The sequence below is a fragment of the Lissotriton vulgaris genome, chromosome 9 (assembly GCF_964263255.1).
Source record: "Lissotriton vulgaris chromosome 9, aLisVul1.2, whole genome shotgun sequence".
In the NCBI taxonomy this organism is placed as follows: domain Eukaryota; kingdom Metazoa; phylum Chordata; class Amphibia; order Caudata; family Salamandridae; genus Lissotriton; species Lissotriton vulgaris.
This window is the reverse complement of record NC_141697.1, coordinates 180,836,012-180,858,960: the sequence shown is the minus strand read 5'-3', so window position 1 is coordinate 180,858,960 and position 22,949 is coordinate 180,836,012. Positions and strand designations below refer to the sequence as shown.

At 43.4% G+C, this 22,949-nt stretch overlaps 1 protein-coding gene across 1 annotated transcript in view; it reads left to right on the top strand.

The window, feature by feature from the left end:
• The window catches only part of NEMF (nuclear export mediator factor), a 486,031-nt gene extending 465,791 nt beyond the window's left edge, over positions 1–20,240 (top strand). Inside the window, exons 29-33 of the mRNA XM_086937289.1 lie at positions 8,787–8,819; positions 10,535–10,641; positions 19,221–19,264; positions 19,355–19,434; positions 20,049–20,240. Coding sequence (XP_086793415.1) covers positions 8,787–8,819; positions 10,535–10,641; positions 19,221–19,264; positions 19,355–19,434; positions 20,049–20,126 — 342 coding nt within the window. The 3' untranslated portion in view covers positions 20,127–20,240. The remainder of the gene's footprint in view (positions 1–8,786; positions 8,820–10,534; positions 10,642–19,220; positions 19,265–19,354; positions 19,435–20,048) is intronic.
• Positions 20,241–22,949: the final 2,709 nt, after the last annotated feature.

Below are 22,949 nucleotides of genomic sequence, written 5' to 3'. Positions count from 1 at the left end.
ACGTTGTATTTGCTCAGTCAAAAAGTATCACCTTCCACACCTAAAGACCTCATCTATATATATAAAAACGAAAGTATGTCTGTCTGTCTGTTTGTCCTTTATGCATTACTACACCATTCATCCGATCGCCATGAACCTTTGGGAAGTTGTTGAGTACACTCCCGCGAAGGTTACTGTAAAATTATTTTTTAAATCGGACCCCCAGGGCCCTCCTAATCTCTCGAATACTGAAATAGACAGCGAATTTGCGAGCATCGTCGACAGTTATGACCCCCAAACAGAAATCGATTGGTCAATCTACATCAGAAAAACAAAAGAAAAAGGCATTACGAGCTTCAGAAACAGACGTGCAACAGGAAGCAAGATTAGAAACTGTTCGAATACAAACTGCTCAAGCCCGTAATTCTCAAACGAACGAGCAACGAGAATCAAGATTGGAAACAGATCGATTACGCACTGCTCAAGCCCACTCGAATGAAACAGGAGAGCAAGGAGAATCAAGATTGGAAAACGATCAATTACTCACTGCTCAAGCCCGCTTGAATGAAACAGGAGAGCAACCAGAATCAAGATTGGAAGCCAATCGAGGACGCACTGCTCTAGCCACACTTGGAAATGTTTTCAAAAATAAAATGAATAAGTTTCAATAATAATGACACAATGTAAATTTAATATTATCATAACGAATTTCCTTTAATTTCCTTTCTTCTGAGATCGTAGCAATGCGCGACGGGTAAGTTAGTCACTTTTAAAATAAAGCAACTGGCCCTATCAGCGGACATCAGTGATTGTCCAGACTTTGATAACATCATTTATACGGCAATCACACTCATTGCCCCCTAAGTACAATATTCTTTCAAAAAAGATCAAGCCAACGGTGTTATTCTGAATCGTCATGCAACAAATTACATGTGAGGAATTCCTCCTCTATTTTATCATCAGGCTACGTTCTAACATAAACAAATTTACATCTGACCACTCATTGAGAGATGTTCCCCACCAATAGCTATAAACACCTAAGAACTCTTTCATTTTCATCAGCAACAATAAGCTATACTCCAGTATTAAGCTGCTCAAACCAGCAATTTATTATCTAGACCATTTGTCTGTGAATAATATCAAGGAAAACTTCCATATCTTCAAATCAGAAGGTTTTCCCTCTTTTTCACCAGTGGACATCAAGTAGTGACAAGTGGAAAATATACGGTGGGAGTGTCTGAAATACCTTGCAGTGTCCCACTTTGCTCAATCCTCTCCTCTGTCTTATTTGACCTATATGTGGTGCCACTGAGGGGATGTGGGTGTCTGCATGCACTATTATACAGGTGACAGACAAACCTTTTTAATAACATGTCGACATTGAAGATATCTCCAGTCTTTGCGCTTGATTTGACAGACTGCATACAAGATTTCAAAGTATTTTCACTTGATCAACCCATGAAAAGCGAAATTCCTCCGTGTAAGGATTCACCCAATTTTCAAAGAGTATTTTCCAACTGAACATGATTGCATTCATTATGATAAGAAATTATTTATCCAAATTCCTTCTGTGGAAGTATTCACTATTAAAGTCTATATATTGAAAATGGAGTTCTATCTCAAAGGTTCCTCCTGTTCATAAAGGTTAAATCATCAGGTGTTGAGGGTTCATATTTCCCATCTCAATCTCTGATCTCTCTTCCAGCAGTTCAGTTAGATCCAGGTGTTACCTTTGGCCTCTCTTTCTCACAAAGTGGACAGACTAGTCCTTCACCTGAATCATAGAGGTTTACCGGGTAAGGATTAACTTTGTTGCCTTCTGATAGAGACTTCTAACCACTCATTCCTCACCTTAGCATATTCCCCAGGCGTCAAACCAGATCCGGGAAAACTTGAGCAATTCCTCTGCGCACTGGTACATGGCGTCGGTGGATTCACATTGACGTAGTCCGCATTGGAAGTGACATTCGCAGTGCCTATATACACATCACCCGGTGCGCTGACATCATTTCATTTCTTTCCACAGCAACAGTGCGTATCGGAAGGGCTACCTTTTCCACTGTTTTGTTGACTCTTTTTGGGCTGTTGCTCCCAGTGTCACCAAACAAACCTCTGGGTTTTACACCTTTTAAAAAAAAATGTTTACTTGTCTTTATTGCATTTTTCAAGAAATCATACAAAGGAAAGAAGAAATTACACTGTTATCGCAGTGTGGATTATTCGAACCACTCAATGACGAGTAATGACAAAAACATTTGACCACACATAGCATCGATAGTTCAGTGATTATGACCAACAAAACAGAAATACAGGCTCATGTAACAGAAATATTTTGGCATTCCGGATCGATAGGACCTGTCGGCTAATCCAACAATCATAGCATCATTTGATACATTTCAGTCAGTGAGTTTCTGATGTGATAATAGATAGGAGCGGAGTGGCTGGCAAACCCTTTGTCAGGGCAGGAGGCTGGCGGGAGTAGCGATGCATATACATCACTAGTCGTGTCACAGTACATTATATCTCTGAGCCATGGCCCAGCCAGAGGTGTCACTGTGCCACCCCAGGACAGGGACACCTGACTTTTAGCCAGCACTATCGCAATTGTGGTGAAGCGTCTTATCCCCAGGCTCAACATGAGTACATACCCCAGCAGGGCCAGCAAGGGTGTGTGTGGGAGTTCAACTTCAACCATGTGTTCAAGATGCCCAAACGCCACCTCCCAACAGGCCAGCACCTCAGGGCAATTCCATGCCAAATTAATGAAATCGGTATGCGCCATTGCACATCTCTGACAGCAACCTGTCCTCTTACAGTGTGTTTTACACCTTTTGGGGAATTTCATAAAGAGATGTCTGTTTCTGATCCCCCAATTATTTTGTCTTTACTGCCTGCAGTTGAACCATGACTCCAGACCTGTGCTAACTTGATGCACCCAAAGGTAATCTTGTAGCGAGCCTTGAAGCTGCTAGTGGAACGGCACAAAAAGGCATGGCGTAGTTTCCACTCCGAATCCAGTGCGAGATCTCAGGCCCGGTCTTGGAATCATTCGTCTTCCAACTTGAAATTGTCATCACCAAAGTTGGACAAGTCCAAGAAGCTCAAAAAAAAAAGAAGTTAAAGCATTCTTGTACTTCCCCACCCCCACCCTTGCTTTTAGGTCCCACAATCCTCTCATGGAACTTAAGGTGAGGTCCGCTCCATGCCTTTGTGAATTTCCAGGAACTGGAGTGACCCTGCCCAACTTAGGGAGTTCTTTTAAGCTATGCACTTCATCTTTGGGCCACCGACTCCCTCTGGTGCTCCTTCGGATCCTTGTGGAGCTTAGAGGTGCCCCAGCTGGGATACCACCGGCGAGTCAGCGCCTGACACCTGCTGGTCCCTCTGTATCTGCCTGACCCGGACCTACTCTGGTAGCTAGGCAGAGACCTACGTCTGAGCATGTCCTTTCGATGCCACTCCCAACAATGCTGGTGCCACCAGAAAATGCAGAGCCAATGCTTCTGTTCCACTCCGAGGCGCGCCGTTCAGTGTCAACTCCAACGCTGACCAGATTCTGTCAACCATCTGGTTCGAACCCGCTGCCTTTGTCCCTTTTGTTTTTTGTATGGAGTTTTAAATAGCGCAAACTTGACCCGTTATCGGTATCAGAGCACTTTACTTAGCACCAGTTGCGTTACATGAGGACACATTCATTTTTATTAGGCACGGAGGGATTAAGTGATTTGCCCAGAATCACAGGATGTTCAGCGTCATTGCCGAGACTCGAACTCGGTTCCCCAGATTCGAGGTCGACCACCCTAGCCTTTAGGCCAACTCCAACTTGATGGACCAAGTACAGATTAAAATTTTGGGGTTGGTGATGATGACGGCTGCCAGTTCTCTGATCCATGTGATGAACTGACCCACTCCTACAAAGAGGACTACTTATATGAGGAGCTGGAAGATGCTAGTGGATTAGATAAGTCTCCAGATTCTGGCCTGGTCTCTCTGGGAACTACTACAGAGGAAGGCTCATCCTTCTCCATGTTGGTAAGGAGACCAGCAGAGGTCCTCTAACTGCAGCTCCACTCCATTCAGGTCAAGACCAACGTGTTGACAGAGGCACTTCAATCGGGGTTATTCTCTGGACCCTGAGATCCTGATGGTGTAGGCCTCAGCCACCAAAATCTATCCCAGCATGTTCTCTACCACCCCTCTGGACAGGGAAACGAAGTTCTAGACACCTTCAGAAAGAGAATTTTCTCTACCACCAGCCTAGCATTGTGATCGGTGAACACTGCATACCTCTTAGGCCGATACACCCACATGTTGCGAAACACGGTTAGACAAGTGCTGCACATGGTCTAGGAGGAGGCCTGAGCCATACTGAACCGTGCCATTCGTAATGGCCGAGATGCAGTAAAATTCACCATCCATGTGGGTTGGACATAACTGACTCTTAGGGCAGGGCCGTCGCCTCTAAAGTGGTACTTTACCGCCACATGTGACTGAGATCAACTGGCTTCTTGGGGGACATCTAATCAACGATAGACTAGCCCTTTCATGGATCTCCTTTGTTTGCTGATAAGGCTGATGCAGTGCTTGAGCACTTTAAAGCAAATTGGGTCATCACCACTTTGTTGGGATCCTCCCTGGTCCGCACCACCCCCACTCATTCTTATGTCCCTTCCATGGCTCAGGTAGAGGTTCTTTGCTGCATCAGTAATATCAGCCATACCGCCATGGTCAACAGGCTTCCCAGCCTTTTCATAGCCGTGGACACCGCTCCCACAGAGAAAGTGTAACTCAAAGCCAGCTTATCCTCCAATTCCCTGTCACACCTGCTGCTACAGCCTGTAAGTTTCTTTAGAATGCCCTCAACTCAACACTTCTCTTTTGCTGCAGGATTAGGCACCATCTACCTCAATGATGAGCTATAACTTCACAGGCGAGTGTTTCAAATTGTTATTTGCCCTCCATCTCTAGAAACCCTGCCACCTGTTTCAGATTTGTTGATGGAGAACCACCTCTTCTTGCTATGTCAGAAAGTGTAGGCTCTTCTGGCCAAATGAGGCATTAAAGGATACCTGCACCAGAAGTAGGTCATGGTTGCTAGTCCCGCTACTTTCTGGGGTCAAACAAGGATGGAAGCCTCTGCACTCTCCTAGATCTTCGCACTCTCACTGTCTTCAAAATGCACACTCTGTCCCAGGTCCTGTCTGCCCTGAATCCTGGAGACTGGATGGTAGATTAGGACCTACAGGACGTGTATTTCCACATTCCCGTCCTTCAGGCCCACAGATGTGACTTGCGTTGTATTGTGGGCCAGGAGCACTTCCAGTTCACTGTGCTCCTCTTTGGCCTATTCAGTGCCCCTCAGTTTTTCATGAAAGTGTTGGCAGTGGTTGTAGCTCATTATCGGAGGTCAGGGTTCTCTGTCTTTCTCTAACTCAGTGGCTGGCTGCTGAAGACAGGCTCTCCCAAGACAGTCATCAACTACCTCCAGGCTACCACGAAATTCCTGCACTCACTGGGGTTCACTATGAACATACCGAAGTCACACCTGACTCCTGCTCAAACGCTCCCTTTGTTCAGTGCCATTCTGGACATGGTACAGTTCCTCGCTTATCCTCCATAACTCAGAGTCCGTGACATTCGGGCTATGATCCCAATCTTTCAGTCTCCGATCTCAGTGAGACTGACTCTGACGCTACTGGGTCTGATGGCCCCCTGTATCCTGCTGGTGAAACACACCAGGTGGCACATGCGGCCCCTGCAGTGGGATCCGAAGTCTCATTTGGCACAGCACCAGGAGGATCTCTCCGACGTGGTCCAGATTTCAAAGGAGACTGTAAATGACCTTCAGTAGTGGTTAATGAGCAGCAATTGTCTCAGTTGCAGACCCTCCCTCTTCCTCACCCAGAGCTGATGGTGGTGATCTATACATCACTTCTGGGCTGGGATGGGATGGCCACTGGTCATCTGGGAGAGCTGGAGATCAAAGCACTCTGGTCTCCGGCAGAAGCTTGACTCCATATCAAATATGTGGAGCTTGAAGCCATCTGCTTGGCGTTGAAAACCTTCCTTCCTACCATCTATCAAAGGAAGGCCAGTGCAGATGTCCATGGACAACACCACCGGCATGTAGCATTGCAACAAACAAGGTGGAGTGGGGTCATTTACCCTGTCCTAGGAAGACCTGCGCTTCTGGACGTGACTGAAGAGTTAGGACATCTTCCTGGTTGTACAACAACAGGGGGGTTACTGAACGACAGGCAGATGAACGCAGCCATCAATGGCATGTGCTTCCAGAGGTGGGGCAAAGCCCCTTCCAGGAAAGGGTAGAACCTTGGCTCGATCTGTTCCCCGCTCACAAGAACACACCATGTCAGCAATTTTGCTCACTGAAGTTTCTAAGGCAGCTTTTACTTGGAAATGTGTTCCATTTAGAAAGGAACTACGGACTCATGTACTCCTTGCCCCTGATACCACTCCTGCCCCAAGTTCTCAAGAAGATCAGAACCGACCAGGCCCAAGTTATCCTATTTGCTCCGAACTGGACATGGAGAGTGTGGTATCCCAAACTACTGGGCATGGATATTAGTCCTCCAATCGGGCTGCCTGATCATGGGGGATGTCCTGTCACAGCAACAGGGCAGGGTCTTGTACCTCAACCTGGACACGTTCCACCTTCATGCTTGGAGATTGAGCGGTGACAGTTGAGTTTTAATCTTCCTTCTTAAATATGCAATGTTATTCTGGCAGCCAGGCATCCCTCAACAAAGACCATATATGCCTGTCATTGGGACAAGTTTATGACTTTGTGTTCCCCACAACAAGTTAACCCACTTTCTGACTCTCTGTCGAGGATCCTGCTGTTTGTGTTGTCTTTGGCCTGGCAGGGCTTTGCCCTAGGTACTGTTAAAGTTTGCCTGTATGCCATTTTGACTGTTTTGTAGTTGCCAGATCAGCCCTTTCTGTTTAAGTCACCCGTTGTGACACGTTTTGCTGAGGACTAACAGTTGTCCTTGGAGACTTCTGAGACTTAAGACAGTCTTCTTATGGTCTGTTACATCAGCAGGAGGGTGTGCGAGATTCAAGCTCTTTGTGTTAACCTCCTGTACACAAGCGTCTACCCAGTTAAACTGGTTCTTGGGACTCGTGCCTCCTTCCACCCAAAGATGTTGACCTCCTTCCATGTCTGCCAAAACATCACATTGCCAAAATGTTTTGCTCTGCCTTATCCTTTCAAGGAAGAGAAGAGACTCCATTGTTTGGATCCAAAAATAGCCCTTTCCTTTTACATTGATCGCTCCAAAGACCACCAGGTGGATGATCAGCTCTTCAGTGGGTACGCTGAAACAAAAAAAGGCAAGGGGGTGAAGAAATGGACCATCTCTCAATGGATTGTACTTTACATCAAAATCTTCTCTGCACTGGCAACCTCCTATAGTCTTGCGGAATCCTTCCACCAGAACAAAGGTGGCTCCTACTGCGTTATTACACGGCGTGTTTGTCCTCAACATCTGAAAGGCTGCTTTGTGGGCGGCACTCTACACATTCATGAAAGACTACTGCCTGGACAGTCAGGTCTGTCGAGATGGGCCTTTTGCCCATGCAGTCCTCCAGGAGTTTCTGGTTTAAGCCAGTTCGCAGACCCACCTCCTAAGAGGTATTGCTTTGGTATATATTCTAAAGTGAGGAATCTGCGGTTAAAAGGCTATATCAGAAGAACATGTTACTTATCTTCGGTAATGCTTTTTCTGGTTGAGACTCTATAAGATCTGCTTGTCTGCACTTGGGCAGCACTAAGGGCATTCCCAAACCTGCTAGGAAAGTCAAACTACGCAGCCAGAGTCATCCCTACAGGTAGGGTATTTGCTAGACTGTTTGCACAGGGGTCCTCCCAGGTAACCAAAAGGCATCACTTTGTGAGGATTAGTAAAGGTATGAGAGAGGACCTCTAGATGTGGTCTCAATTCTTGGAGTAATTCATTAATGCCATAATATGGTGATCTCCTTGGGCCCGAGATGTGTTTATTTATGGATGCCTCAGGCACAGAATGTTTTGGGGTGATTGTGGGGAAGTAATGGTGTATACATTAGTGGCCCAGTGTTTTTGGCGGAAGAGAAAGGGCAAAATGAACATCACAGTCTTAGAGCTGATCCGCATAGTTGTTGCTTTTCATCAGTGGTCCTGCATCTTGTTTAATAAGAGGATCCTACTACGGTCTGACAACATGACTGTGGTAAAGGCTATCAATTTCCATTTGGCCCACTACTCTTTGGTGATGTGTCAATTGAGGGAGCTGGTCAGTGCATGCTTCTATAGTAACATGGAGTGCAGGGCAAGGCATATAGAGGGTTCCAAGAACAAGGCTACTGATGCATTATCTCGTTTTCACTGCTAGTGTTTCTGGGCAGCCTGGCCTCAAGCGAACCCATCAATGACACCTTTTCCACCACATCTACTGCAGTGAATCTGCAGCTCTTGAAACTAGGTGAGCTATTGCTCGTCCCAGGACATTGATGTGTTAAAGAAACTGTTTCCAGACATTACTAAGAGTGTCTGCCGCAAGAAATTACCATACCTCCACTTAGATTTCGGTAATGCTTGCATGTTTTTTAAAAGTTGTCAGATAGTTCAGACTCTTTTAAGGACCAATTCCTGGGACCTCTAATCCAGGGTAACTACTTTTAAAAACCAATTACTCTGAGTTACTGTACTTAGAAATCAATCTTGTAAGGTACAGATCTTGTTTCTTAAAAGATGTGATCAAAAACGTGGTCCCAGCTCAATGCTTATTGTTTATTTTATTTTGCAGGAAGAACAGGAGCAAGAGCAGCAAGGAAATGAGGTATGTTCCTCTTATCCTTTTAAATAAAATGTTGTTAGGTATGTCTGTACCAGATATAAGTATTGTTTTGTGATGAAGAGTACATCTCTTTGGCTGTGTATATTTATCATATGTCTGTGACTGATGAGTGTTTGCAGCTGTGTTCTATTGCACTCATGGTGCAAGTGGTTTCAGGAACAGGGCCGGCTCTAGGCATGTGCAAGCTGTGCACCTGCACAGGGCCACCAAACCCCAGGGGCCACCACGCCAATATATATCCTTAATATATTAATCCTCTGAGGATGGATACATATTTGCGTGGTGGCCTCTGGCAGGGATTTGGCGGCCTCCGGCTCTATTCCACTACTAAACACCCTGACCCCCTCCCCTCTTTACTGGCCTGCGCGCTCCGCCCCGCCCGGACCACCTCTTCCGGGCCCCCTACCTACGCTCCTTGCCCAGGGCCACCATGAGCCTAGAGCCGGCCCTGTCAGGAACCTTCTAACAATTCAAAAACGGATAGTGCTAGAATTTATTTACAAATATACTGAACCCATAAATCAGGATTGTGGGGTGGCGGCAGACAGGGGCTTCATATCCTGCTGAGTAATGAGGACCATGTCTGGAGAAGCATTGTTCATCTATAAGACAATCAATGCATTGTTTTAACAACTACGCCCAAAAAAATGCCCAACAATTAAAAATGCGTGAGTGAAGCTGCTCTGCGTTACCTGATGGATCACAAACGGACTGAAGCGCCTGGTATAGAGATCTGTGTCCATCCAGCAAGTGCGGGGACACAATACAAGTAATATGACTCAAATGGTCATTGCACTAGCAGGTGAGATCTATTAGCAGTTTTTCCTTATAGGTTGGAAATCTCGCGAGCCTAATATCCAGGTCACCAGCACCTATTTTGCAGCTCCTATTTTGAAATAAATAGCAAAGCTGGCTTGTGCTCCTATTGCTAAGATCATTGTTTTAGCTGCAATACAGAAGTTACAGTGCTGGTAAAATGGCTCAGTGAGTTATATGTGCCCTGCAAGGCATAAGCTGAAAAAAGTGCAGTTGTTCGCGGACCTAAAAGTGGTTTGTTTATGAAAAATAGAAATTCATCTAGTTTATGAGACAAATTGGAAAAAGTGTAATTGTATTATTGTTGCTGAATTGAACCGTATTGTAAGACAAATGTATTCTACGTTTAGAACAAGTACATTGTATTTTGTTACATTGATCGTTTTCATGGCATAGCTTAATAATGCTTAACCAATGTTAATAATTTATTGACGAAATTGAGTACTGAATTATATGGTAATTTGTATCTGGTAGAACACGTTTTAACAAATCATTCTTGTGAAAATCACAGAAAACACCAAATATAGGGGCACCCTTTTCAAAGAATAATATCAGAAAAGAAAGCAACAATTTCAACTATATCTTAGCATTTTTTTGCAAAAGTTGCCAAAAGAAAGCCACAAATTATGAATACTGCTATGATGACCATCTCAGGGTAAAAAAAGGTCAGCTTGTTGTTGGCACCAGGGCTAAATTACGAAACTGTTTGTTGTTAAGTAGTTGGTGCTACCCTACCATTGGTTTGTGTGGCAACTGTACCTAACTTTGCTTTACTGTAATGATTGACACCTTTTCTTGGCGCTGATTGCAACATTATCAAGCCTTGTGCTGCTATAATGGCTAAGGATATATTTATGCCGATGTTTCTTGTATTTGTGCAGGACGTAGAGAATCTCCTAGACTCCCTAACGGGACAGCCACATGCAGAGGATTTGCTCCTTTTTTCTGTACCAGTATGTGCACCCTACACAGCCATGACAAATTATAAGTAAGTTGATAATCTCCACAGATCTATGCCTAATATATCAACATATTGCTTTATTTTGTGTGGAAAAACCACAAAGGGTGTACTCTTTCACTTTCTTCAGAAAAGTCTTTCTGAAACAAAGCAGATTTGAGTATTTCTAAACAAGCGTCATAAGATCCAGATTCAACTTGGAAGTTTAGCCCCTTACTTGTGTTTTTATTAACTGTACAATTAATTAAAATCATTACAGTAAAAAGTGCTCATCATATTACAGCTAGAACAATAATTTAAAACTATTATTTGTAACAAAGGTTTAAAATACGTTTTGATAAAATGAAGAAGGAAGAAAAAAAAAAGTTTGACTCCCCTCCCCAAGTTCCACCAAAGTCGGTCTTCCCCAGAGTTAGTGTTTAGTGTGGCTTTAAAGGTGGCCCAGGCTCCCATGTTGTTCTATGGGTGGGAATGTCAGGTGATGATTCCTTCCCCTTGGCCTCTAGACCATTCACCATGAGAGAGGTTTTCCTGACTGGGATGCCGAAAGTGCAGACAAGCATTGATGCACGGATTAGGCCACCTTAATGTACCCAACTGATAATCCCATTATTTTCAGGCGCTTGGAGAGACAGAATAATGTGGTCGTGGGGAGTGATGTTCTCTCTCCAAATAAATGTTTCAAATATATGGTAACGTTTGATTTTGACCACATTTCCAAATATATTGGCTAAAAAGCTGTTTGGGTAGGAGGTAACACTCATTAGGTACTGTAGCACTTTATGGGCACTAAATGGCATTCATCTGGCGATCAGAAGAGTGTAGCTCCAAAGCAATGATCAGAGCTCAAATCCACAGGAAGGCATGAACCAGCTGTTAACATGGATGAGATACAGCTCTAGATTTTATAATCCTAACAGGACCGACAGTCTCTGCTGGCGAACAATCATCTTAGGGGGACATCCTTCAAAACAATTACCAACAGATTCTGTCTTTGCCCTAAAAAAATAGTCATGCAAAAGTCAACGTACCGCCGAAAGTGAGGACTTAAAGCAGTTTCCTGAAGCTGCTTTAGATCGCGGTCCTTGTAGATTTGGTTGGTTGCCTAACATACCATTATTGGTCCTAGTCTACAGCTACCTTTAAAGTCAAATTCATTCAAACTTGGAGTCCTTTTTTTCTCAATCGAACAACACAGTCGGGACCAGCAGTGTAGCATCCAATAAGTACTGCTTGTATACGACTGGAACAGCTCGCTCTTTGGTCAATTTCGCTTTGTCAGGGCTTAGTTCTGTTCTGACCTCTGGCATATGCTTTCCCTACTGGAATGTAGATTGATGCTCGTCACTTTCCTCCTCAAGGACCAGGTATTAGCCAGAGAAATGTTTTCAGATCCTGGCCAATGTTGCCCTTTCTATGGCAGTGGTTCCTTGTAATTGTAATTGTATGTATATAGTGCTTACTACCTTGTGCTGATCTTTACTTGCATTCATTATTCTATGGCCTGCTGCTCCACTGGGAGCGAGTTCCAATATTTACACAACTTTGATGCCCGCTTTACATGAGATTCTGTTGGTGGTTGATCTGTCTAGTGGAAATGACCAATGAACATGCACATCCAACTGAACCTATTTCTACATGCTTCCCAAATAGAACATCTGAAGAATCTCTTTATGGTTCCCACACTGCTAATTGTTTACTTGCCTTGAATAAGGTTGTAACATATGGTGTCCTTCAAGGATTTGCTCTTAAGGAGAGTAATTTTAGGATGTTCTCCTACATATTTGGTCTGTATGTTATCTGTATTAAGCTCATACCTGTGTTTAGTTGGGATGACCTTAACTTGCTTTGCACGATTCAAGAATGTTGTAATAGATCTTACATTTTCGTCCCGCTCCTTGGTTTTTCCTCATTTCTAAGTACATCATCCCCCTCAGTTCGCTGTACCTTCTAAATCTCGTTTTTAACGATCCTATAGCCAAAGACTCTTTCTTTAAATCTTTAGACCATCTCCTTTCATTCTACATAAAAATTAGGCTTGGTGCTGCAGATTCTTTAAGCCCTAATTAATTCCCCATAGGGAATGCTATATATAAGACTCTGGTGATCGGCACTTGATGCAAGGAGCAAGGTACTTCCTGTTGTACCTTTCCTAAATAGTCTTTTACCAAAGTATCACCACAAAGGCTGATCGGTACGTCTTGGAACCCAATGGTGTTATTACTAATCTTGGCTGAAAATTTCAAACTGTAATTATTGTCATTCACCCCATCAATGAATAGCTGAGCGGACTGTTGATTCCTTCTCCAAATGATGAAAATATTGTTTATATATCTTAGCCAAAGTACAATGTGTTTATCCGAGCCAGCTATATTGTGGGCCAGCTGCTCCTCCCACCAGCCAGCGAATAGGTTTGCATAGCTGGGAGTAAAGCAGGTGCCCATTGCTCTGCCTTCTTTATGTCTGTAAAATTCATTAGTGAAGATTAAAGAGTTGTTGTTAAGACAGGATGTGTGATGTCTAAAACCATTTCTGTATGTAATATGAGGGATAATGGTCTAGCTCACATGAAATACTTGCATACTTCCACTCCTTGTTCATATTTATTGCATGTGTATACACGATTGACATCCATAGTAACTAGAAGAAAATCCTTTTACTAATAAATCCCTTCAGTAATAGAGAGAACGTGTTGTGTGTCCTGTACATATACAGGTAAGGATGTGATGTGTAATGGATTATTTGGCTATGGTTAGGGGTTAAGTGTTCCACAGTTTAAGGGCAAGGTATGCCAAGGGATGCCCACCACATCTGGCTTTTTGTAAACTTGGAATAGAGAGAAGACTAGGGCGACTAAATATAAGCTCTTTTGGTACAATATGGGATGGTGATGGTCATGGTGATGAAGGATGCAAGGCTCTAACTTGTGCCTCACATAATGAACCATGCAGAGCACGTTGAATTTAATCATCTTGATTATGGGCAGCCAATGTAGAGCGGCAAGTGCCGGGTAGGCTCTTTCGTATTTGGGAATACGCAAGAGGATTTGTGCAATGCATTCTTTATAACCTGAAGGTTTTTTTTGTAAGCGAGAGGACTGCCCAGGTACAGAGATTTCCCGTGGTCAAGGTGGGTTAGTGTTGGACCATGAACCACTGTTCTCCAGACAGCAACTGGTAGCTACTAGGTGCCTTCCTGAGGGTTTTTAGTAGGACAAAGCTGCTGGATGCCAGCTTCTTCGCTTGAGCTGCCATAGTGAGCTTCCTGTCCAGTGTGACTCCCTGGCTTTTCACATCTGGCTTTGAGGACGGATGGTTTCCTATGGGGGTGGGCCAGCTTAGTTGGTTCCAAAACAATGGATTGTTGCCAACCACCAAAACCTCAGTTTTTTCACCATTTTACTTAAAACAGCCGGCGGCCATCCAGTCAGTGACTTGCTTTTAGCAGGTGTTAAGTTGCCGTGAAATGAGTCCTGTGTTGGGCATGAGGGAGACAATAATCTGTGGGTCATCCACATAAGACACCATAGCAAACCTAAGGAGCAGATGAGGTCTGACAGTGGGTGAACATACAGACTGGAAAGCGTAGGGCTCTGAGAGGGTACACCGCACTTCAGGTGGTGGGTGGAGGAAAGAAAAGGCCCCTCGTCGACTTGAAAGCTTTTGTTATTTAGAAATGATGAGAGACATTTTGGTGCACTACATGTGATCCCTGCCTCTTCCAATCTACACAGTAAGGTAGAATAGGAGACCATGTCAAATGCTGCACTCGTGTCGAGATCAGCTGAACCTCCTTGGTCAAGGACCTTTTTAAACTCCACCATAGCCACCAGGAGCGCTGACAGATGGCTATTTATCTCCTTTTCCAGAGTTTTGCTAACTTCGGGCAGGAGGGAGATAGGACTGTAGCTTTCAACTGACTCTAGGTATACAGAAGGTTTCTTAAGTAGATGTCTAATGATTGCATGCTTCTGTGCGTCTGATACACTGCTTCTATCCAAAGATAAATTATATATCTCTGTGAGTACTGAAAGAATGGCATCCCCCCTTTCAAAAGGATATCTAGGGGTGCAGGATCCAATGGGGAGCCTGATTTTACAGTCTTTGCTATGGTTAGGATTTCCTCCTTGCTAACCTGTGGGAATTTTAAAAGTTCAACCGTAACACTGTCGGCATAGACCTTCTTGTTGGTCTAATTCTTGTAATCTAAGGCCCCAGCAAGCATATCATAAATAAGCCTTGCCCTCCCTAGAAAATAATTGGCTAATAATTCAAAATGGACCTCAGAGGGAGGAGGGCCTGTGCCTGAGATAGCAGGTTTAAAAAAAGGAATTGACAATTTTATAGAGTTCCTTCTGGAACGTAGAGGAGTTATTGATTCTTTCCGAGAAGTTGTCCATCTGGGCTTTGCTAATGACGTGCTGAAACTTTTTTAATTTTTTTTGTAGATAAGTTTAAAAGCATATTTAAGCCACCCAACAGCGTGAAATTAGCTTTCGGTAACTTTTGTCAGGCTAAGACGTTGGGCAGTGCCTGTAAGAACTCGGTGGCTATCCCAAGGGGGCGATAGACGAGCAACCTACAAAACTTGTACGTTTGGGAAAGTTCAATCATAAAAGAGAAACTGATTCTTGAAATTTGCAATTGTAATGGGGGTGGAGTTTGCTTTAAGATAATTTTTAAATATCACTGCAACCCCCCACCTACCTTATCAACTTAATCACGTTTTGCAATGGAGAATTCATGAGGGATTGAAACTGCAATGTCAGGCAGGCAATTCCCTTTTATCCAGACTTCTATAAGGGATAAAACATCCAGCTGGTTATTCTCCAAACAAACGAAGATCTCAAATTTATGTTTCCGAAGGGTTGTTTCCGAATGGGCTTGGCGACGGCATGCACTCTGCGCACGTCTGAGCACTGACCCTCATTAAAAGAGATAGAGCCCAAGCCAAAATGGCACCTGTTGATGCCTAATAATGCCTGCTGGCTAAACACGGCCAGTAAAGTGCAAAATGCAATAACAGAGCCCCATCTTATGCCCACCCAAGCATCTTCAGTTTTAGCAGTACAATGTGCGAATTTCACAAAGATATTTTTAAACACAAAGCATTTTTGTGCAAAATAATCACAAGTAGCAAGAGCCTATGTTGATTGTAATTGTGGCATTTATTTCACTGGCCCAAGGATTATAGTGGTATGAGCTGGTTCGCAATGCAGCACCTTAGGCGAGGGACCTCCAAGCTAGGCTGGATTGCTTCCCACATAGCTAGATGTCAGTGACAAGCTGCCGAGGATCTACCATGGGGAGTAGGTGGGGGGGGGGGCACTGTTCACACAAAATACAGGCAGGTGATGACGTGTAGTGCAACACAAAAATATCAATGGAATAATCACACACAGCAGGCCAGACCAAGACAAGCATCTAACCAGAAGAGACCTAGGATCCACAGCAACCAAATTATTAAACCCATGAAGGGAATTAGAGAAGACTAATTGTGAATTGAATAGACAGACAGTGAATGAATAGCTCTCGACCAGCACACATATGCACTCGTGTAGGGAACCTGATTCTATCCTGCTTGGACACAATAAACCATAACAGAGAGTGATACACATATTAATGCCCCACAATCAAAACACTTCCTCCCCCCTCAAGTGGAAGCAGATTCATTGACAGCTAAAGAGACAGGAACTCTCACTAAAGAGGACCTCAAGGCCTGTCTTGCAGATTTAAATCTAGACCTCGAATCACTAGTGGACAATTTGGCAAAATTAGAACAGAGATAAGTAAAGACATTACAGTGATTAAATGTGATCTGCAGAACTTTGATCACAGTCTGGAGTCAGCAGACAGACAGCTATGTACCTCATTAGAGGTGGATCCACTTGCCACAACCTCCATTTGCCTGACATTTATATCAGAAACAATGAAGGATGAGTCGGAAGACGAAAATATGTCCGTTTGTGTTACAAACCTCTTTCAAAGTATTCTGAAGTAAGTTATTGAGCTCTATATAGGAATAGAAAGTGCCCCTAGAGTGGGCTGAAGACGAGAAGGCACCAAGGGCCACCCAATAGACATTGTGATCCAACTATTGGCCTTTCTCCTCAAAGAGAGAATCGTGTCACAGGCCTACCCGCTGCAAACAATCCCTTTATGTGACAATTCTGTTACACTGTATCAGGATTTTGCGGCAGCTACCTCACACTGGCAAAGAGATTTTAGAGAGGCGGTACAAGATCTAAGCAGGTAACACATTTCCTACAGATAGGTGATTCAGAGGGACTGGAGTTTAAGTGACAAGGCATGGAAACATGTATTCTCTCCCCAGCTGAAGGGAAAGCTATGCTCGAACTACAAAATGATGATGACGTCACCTTTACTCCGAACGGCCCTTTGCACTCGCAAAGTAGCACCGACTATGAAGGTACCCTAATGTGCATGCTTCGCCCAAGGGACAAGGACTTGATTACCATCTTCCTCTTTTCATCTATCTCAGAACACACATTTCTACGGATGGCTTTGGATATTGAGTTTGGAATAAGTGTTTTTTTTACATTTATTTCATATTCTTTTCATTTATCACTCTTGTAAAGTGTGAACTACAACCTAAAGTATCTCTGCTGTGACTGCAGATGAGATTACACATACTATACACACTGTATAAAACAAGCAACAGTCTTGCATTTGTGAACATTAGAGCTATTGGAGGTGTAAATTACAATGTTTTTTACTTTAGATTTTTCTTTCAACCACATCATACAATTGACCAAGAACAACACCGGAGAATGACTAGAACACAGCCATGTCATACAATGTACCAAACACTACTTTAGGCAATGCGCAGAACACCAACTATAAAACAGCAGGACATTTTCATTGAATGTTATTTGGCAAACTGAAAAGCGCTACAGCATAAATACGGGTTTTTGGGTACGTTTTTAGAGGCAATGTTCTAATAAACGCTAATGATGCTTAATTTGCTCGCCATATTGACAGTTTTCCATGATAATTGTGAGAAACTGTCTTGTTTTTTTGAGGTTCTAGATGATTATTTTAAGGAAGGGGATGTGAAAGTGTGAAACCCTCTGGTAATACACAATAGTGTTGTTGCTGGTTACGAAGTGGGTGTAACTAGTCTACCACAAGAACGTATCTAGTCTATACTAGTTCCAGCTGGTCTAATACCTGATACAGCTGCTCTAATTCTACATCAATCTGGAAAGACGCTCAATTTAGCTAGTCTGACACTTGCAGTGACAAGTCTAGTCAAACGCTATGTCTACATTTCGCTAGTCAACACTTAAACATAACTAATCTACCAGTCAAACTAGTTGGAAAGTCAAACCTCATGCATAACATCAGTAGGAGATCAAAGGTTGTGCATTAAGAACATCAGGAAGAGCACACACCTTGTGCATAACATCAGTGGGTACTCAGACCTGATACATCTGCAGGAACTCAAACCATATGCTTAACATCAGTGGGAACTCAAACCCATGCATAACCTCAGTAGCTCAATCATTGTGCATAACATCAGTGGGAACTCAAACTTGATGCTTAACATCAACAGGACTAAAAAAAGTGCATAAATAACAACAATGTGAACTCTACCCCAATCATTACATTATATAACACTTTAGTGGCTAACAACGCAAGTAAAGGCTCGAAAATCCCAGCGGGCATAGAAAGTCATCAAGTGCCTGCCAAAAAGCCTCAGCTGAGGCTGGCTGACCAGCAGAGAGATTGGGAGTGCTCTGACAGCTTGGAGTGCCTGAGGGCTGGTGCACCGTCAGTCGCGAACAATGTTACATTAAACGGATGGCTAAAATGGGCAACATCCCGACAGTGCACATTCAGTAGCTTCTGCGAGGCTGGTTATTGAAAAGGTTCGGGCTGCCGCTGAGCCTTGGGGAGCCACGATCTGCGTGGCCAACGTGCGCTTCAGTGCCTGCCAAAAAAACATGCGCGAATAGGGGCTTCAAAACACCTTCCAAATCGTGCGACTAAATAATTAAATAATCTAGCGCAGTCCTCGGCAAGACCTATAAAGCTGTTGCCACGCCATTATGCCAATGAAAAAAGAAAGTGCTCACCAGTAATTAGAAGACATTTTGTCTCGCGGCGTCCTAACAGATCCACTCCAGGTGGGCGGGGCAAAAAGAGGACAGGGTGGTAACCAGGATGGACTAAAAAGCCTCCTTTACAATCAGAACACACCGTTTACAATATTTAGTGACGCAAAATGACGCACACCAATAGAAATTATGCGCGGAGCCGAGACTGTTTCTAAAAGTATATTGATTCCAAGAAGCCCTCGCAGAGCGAGCAGCCTATGTGGGCTGCAACGCCAGGCGAGACCTAAAAGCAGTAACGACGATCAGTGCAGAAAGTTATCCTTAGCACTAAGGAAGAGAGCAACACGTAGGTAGTGAGTCACTTAAATAACCTTCTTTAGTTTAGGGTGCCTGTTAGCACAGCCTACAAAGCAGTTGTGTTCATTTCGGTGTGTTTCAAAAGAAGGCATACCTTGCCCATGGTAACATTTTTGTTGCGCTGTCTAGCTGTCATGATTTTTCAATGTGTTTATAATATTTCTTCTCACAGATACAAAGTGAAGCTCACTCCTGGAACCCAGAAGAAAGGAAAGGGTACGATGTCCTTATGCTACTCATTTTAAAATGTACCCTTGAAAGAAGGTATTGTGAAGGTTTCATAATCGATATTCTGTTCGTTTACAGCTGCTAAAACAGCCTTGAACAGTTTCATGCACTCAAAGGATACTTCTTCCAGAGAGAAAGATTTATTGCGTAGCGTGAAGGTAAGGATCCGATGACGTTTCATAGCCAGAGCATGAAGTTAATGTCTCCAAGCTCTGTATATATTGCCCCCACTCATCTTCACCCTGCTTTAATGTTGGGCATGGTGGCTATCATAAAGTGTATAGTTTGAAAGCATTTGTCTTAAAACTCAGTGTGAGGGTGTTGTTTCATCAAACTAGATGGGGGTTGGCAGTACGCAACGTACGCGGTACATTTAATATTATATGAAAAGGGATTTCATTGAAATTGTCAATTTTACTTTGAACTTAGCAGACATTGTATTGTATGCATTATTTGTTTTAATTGAAGCCTCATTTAAACCTTACAAGTCTATAGAGATTTCTTAAGCGAGTCAGATTACTCAGCGAGCAAAGCGTTACTGCTATACTTGTGTGTGTACGAATTTCTTATTGGCTACTCATCCTGACAACCCTTTGAATTCGATAAATTGAGCACCAACAGGTCTGACTGAAAACAGCACTACAACGATGCATCATAAATGAAAACATGGTAGCAGTAAGCACTGCATCAGTTCTGGATCATTATTATTACCATGATGTGATCAATCTCTAATGTCTCTATATATTTTTTCCCCATTTAATGTCTTTTTTAGGACACAGATTTATCCAGGAACATGCCAGGCAAAGTCAAAGTCTCTGCGCCGAATCTGCAGGCTATGAAAAAGAAATGATTTTATGTTATTCTTATAAAATCTGTAAATTATGAAAGACTGAAGAACCTTCAACGTCACCTTACTGCTGTTTGAACATATTGTAAATGAGAAATAAACCGTAATTGAAATGAAGTGTAATAGTTTTGACTAAGAGGTATTTTATTCAAATGACTGGATGTCTGAGTTTTTAATATGTGTAAATTTATCAACTCATGTACCTACATTTTTATGCAAATAATCAAAATTTTCAACCATACAGTGTGTCGTAGATAAACCAACAATATATGTAGATAGAAAACATTTTAAGTGTTGTATTGCAAGCTAATGACATTCGTATTCCTCCAATATTATGTAATTTAGAGGTCAGTATGCGCTTTGCTAATGCATTTTAGCTGGCAAGATGGCTTAGTGAGTGAACACTGGCAGCTGAGACCTGCCCAAACTTTAAGGCTACGAGTATGAATCTTGTCAAGAGGCACTGGACACTACGAGCAAAAGGTACTGTTGTAAGTCTGCCTTTTCAGCATGGTCACCCCAGATTGTTTGCTATTACTGAACCCTATATTATTGCTGGTTTTAAGACTGTGCACTTTACCCCTGCTAACCAATAGTAAAGTGCATGTGCTTCCCCTTTAAACATGGTTGAAATGACACATCCCTAATTTGTGTATGTAACTTACCTATATGTCCCTGGTGTATTGTACAAAGTGTAGAGCAGGGCCTGTAAGTCATATATCTCTAGTGGACTGCAGCACCTAATGTACCATCTACTACAATGAACGTGTAAAACATGACTTCAGGCAGAGAAGTGTAGCCTGACTATAGCAGTGTAAAAACAGCAATTCGACCTGTCAAAATCACACTTTTCACAGGTCTGAACTTCCCTTTTAAATATGAATAAGTCAACCCAATTTAGGCATTCCACCTACAAGGCAGGTGCATGGTATTTAAAGTCAGGACATGTAAACATTTCCTGTTAACATGTCCTTACAGTGACTAGTACTCGCAAGCTATTTTTCACTGTGGCAGACCTTGCTGTCTTAGGTAGAAAACCAGAATACAGATTGAAATCTCGATGCTGTGTCTCACATTTTTAAAATAAATATGTATAATATACTTTTTTTTAACGGTGTTTATTAAACAAGTACAAAAGGGTTAGGTCATCGCTTACAATTATGCATTGGTTGCAGCAGTATCACACATTTCTGAATTGAGCAATTACATGATATAGCATTTGTAGAGCGCTCTGTAACCCTACGGGCATCCTGGCGCTCAAGTACATATAGATAAAGAACTCTGGGGGACAGGAGAGTGGACATGATGCTAATCAGAATAGGTTTATTTATTTTGGTGGATTTTTTGAGGATTTTTTGGAAAAAGCCAAGTTTTCACCTTTTTTCGAAAGGTCATAAGTTCATTAGTTTTTCTAAAGTCGATAGGGAGGTTGTTGCATGGTGCATGGGGTAGAATATATGGCTCACTGATTATACATATCAAGGCGATAACGTTTCGTCTAGGGCAGGGATGATTGGGGGTTTACAATTATTGCCACGATAAATGTTCCACTTAGTCCAGATTGCTATCCATTTTCAGGGGCAGCCACGTGCTACATATACCATCTTCTCCCATACCATACACCAGTCCATATCCGCCTTCCAGGCACTCAGCGTTGGTGGTGCTCCCCACAGACGGGCAATGTTCCGTATGGCGATCATCTGAGCAAGGGTCTCCCAGAGTTTGCCCTTAAGGTCCATGGGCTCCCAGTCGTTTAGGAGACATCTCTTGTCTTCAGGCCTAATTACCACTCCCCAAACTGTGCTCATACATTCATGCACTTTTCCCTAGAAGTCTTGAATTTGCACACACTCCCAAATAATATGCATAAAGGAACCTTCTAAAACACATTGTCGTTTACACAACCCTTCTTCAACCCTACCCATCAACACCAGCCTAGGGCCAGAGATATAGATTCGGTGTAAAAATGTTTAACTGGACGAGCCTCAGTTTGGATTAGATAGCAACGTCCTTAGGGGAGGACAGTGCCTCCTGCCATTCCTCGCCATCCCACTCCCATTTCTCCCTTAGTGATGTTAAGGGGTCCGGAGTGTTATGGATGAGCTTTTTATATGTGAGGGAGATGACTTTGTCTGGCAAGTACCCATCCAGCAGCCTATCCTCGAGAGGAGAAGACACTAGAGGGGATGACCCCGTGGGGATGTTAGACTGGAGGAAGTGTCTGACTTGTACATATCTAAAAATATTCGGAGTCCGCTAGCTCATGTGTCTGTTGGAGCGAGGCGAATGAGGCCACCCCGTTTTTTCCCCATAGATCTCCAATGCCCAAGTGTACCCAGGCACTCTGAATCCCACAATGGAGTGGCGATCATGAGCTTTTTGGCCCATCCTCAGCTACGGTTAACCGTGTGCCAAAGCTGGACTGAGTGTTATGTAGGTCCTGTTAATAAATATTTGTTAGGCCTAGAATAGAGCACCCTAGTGAAGCTGCCACCTAGGAGTACCCATTTGTCCATCCTGTAGCCCGGATTGTCCTCCCGTGGTAAGTGCAATGGTTTATGGCTGAAAGATGTGCCGCCCAGTAGTACTTTTTAATGTCAGGGAGTCCGAAGCCCCCGACATACCAACCGAGCGTTAGCTTGTGAAGCGCTATCCGTGGTTTACCATCCCACAGTAAATCTCCTTGGGTACTTTCGGTGTCTTTGAAGAACCTGGGAGGGACCAGTAGTTCTGGAGGGCATAAAGCAAACGCGGCTACGTCATCATTTTAAAAAGCGATGCTCGTCCCAGTAATGACAGTGGCAGCGTCTTCCAGGTGATGGTATC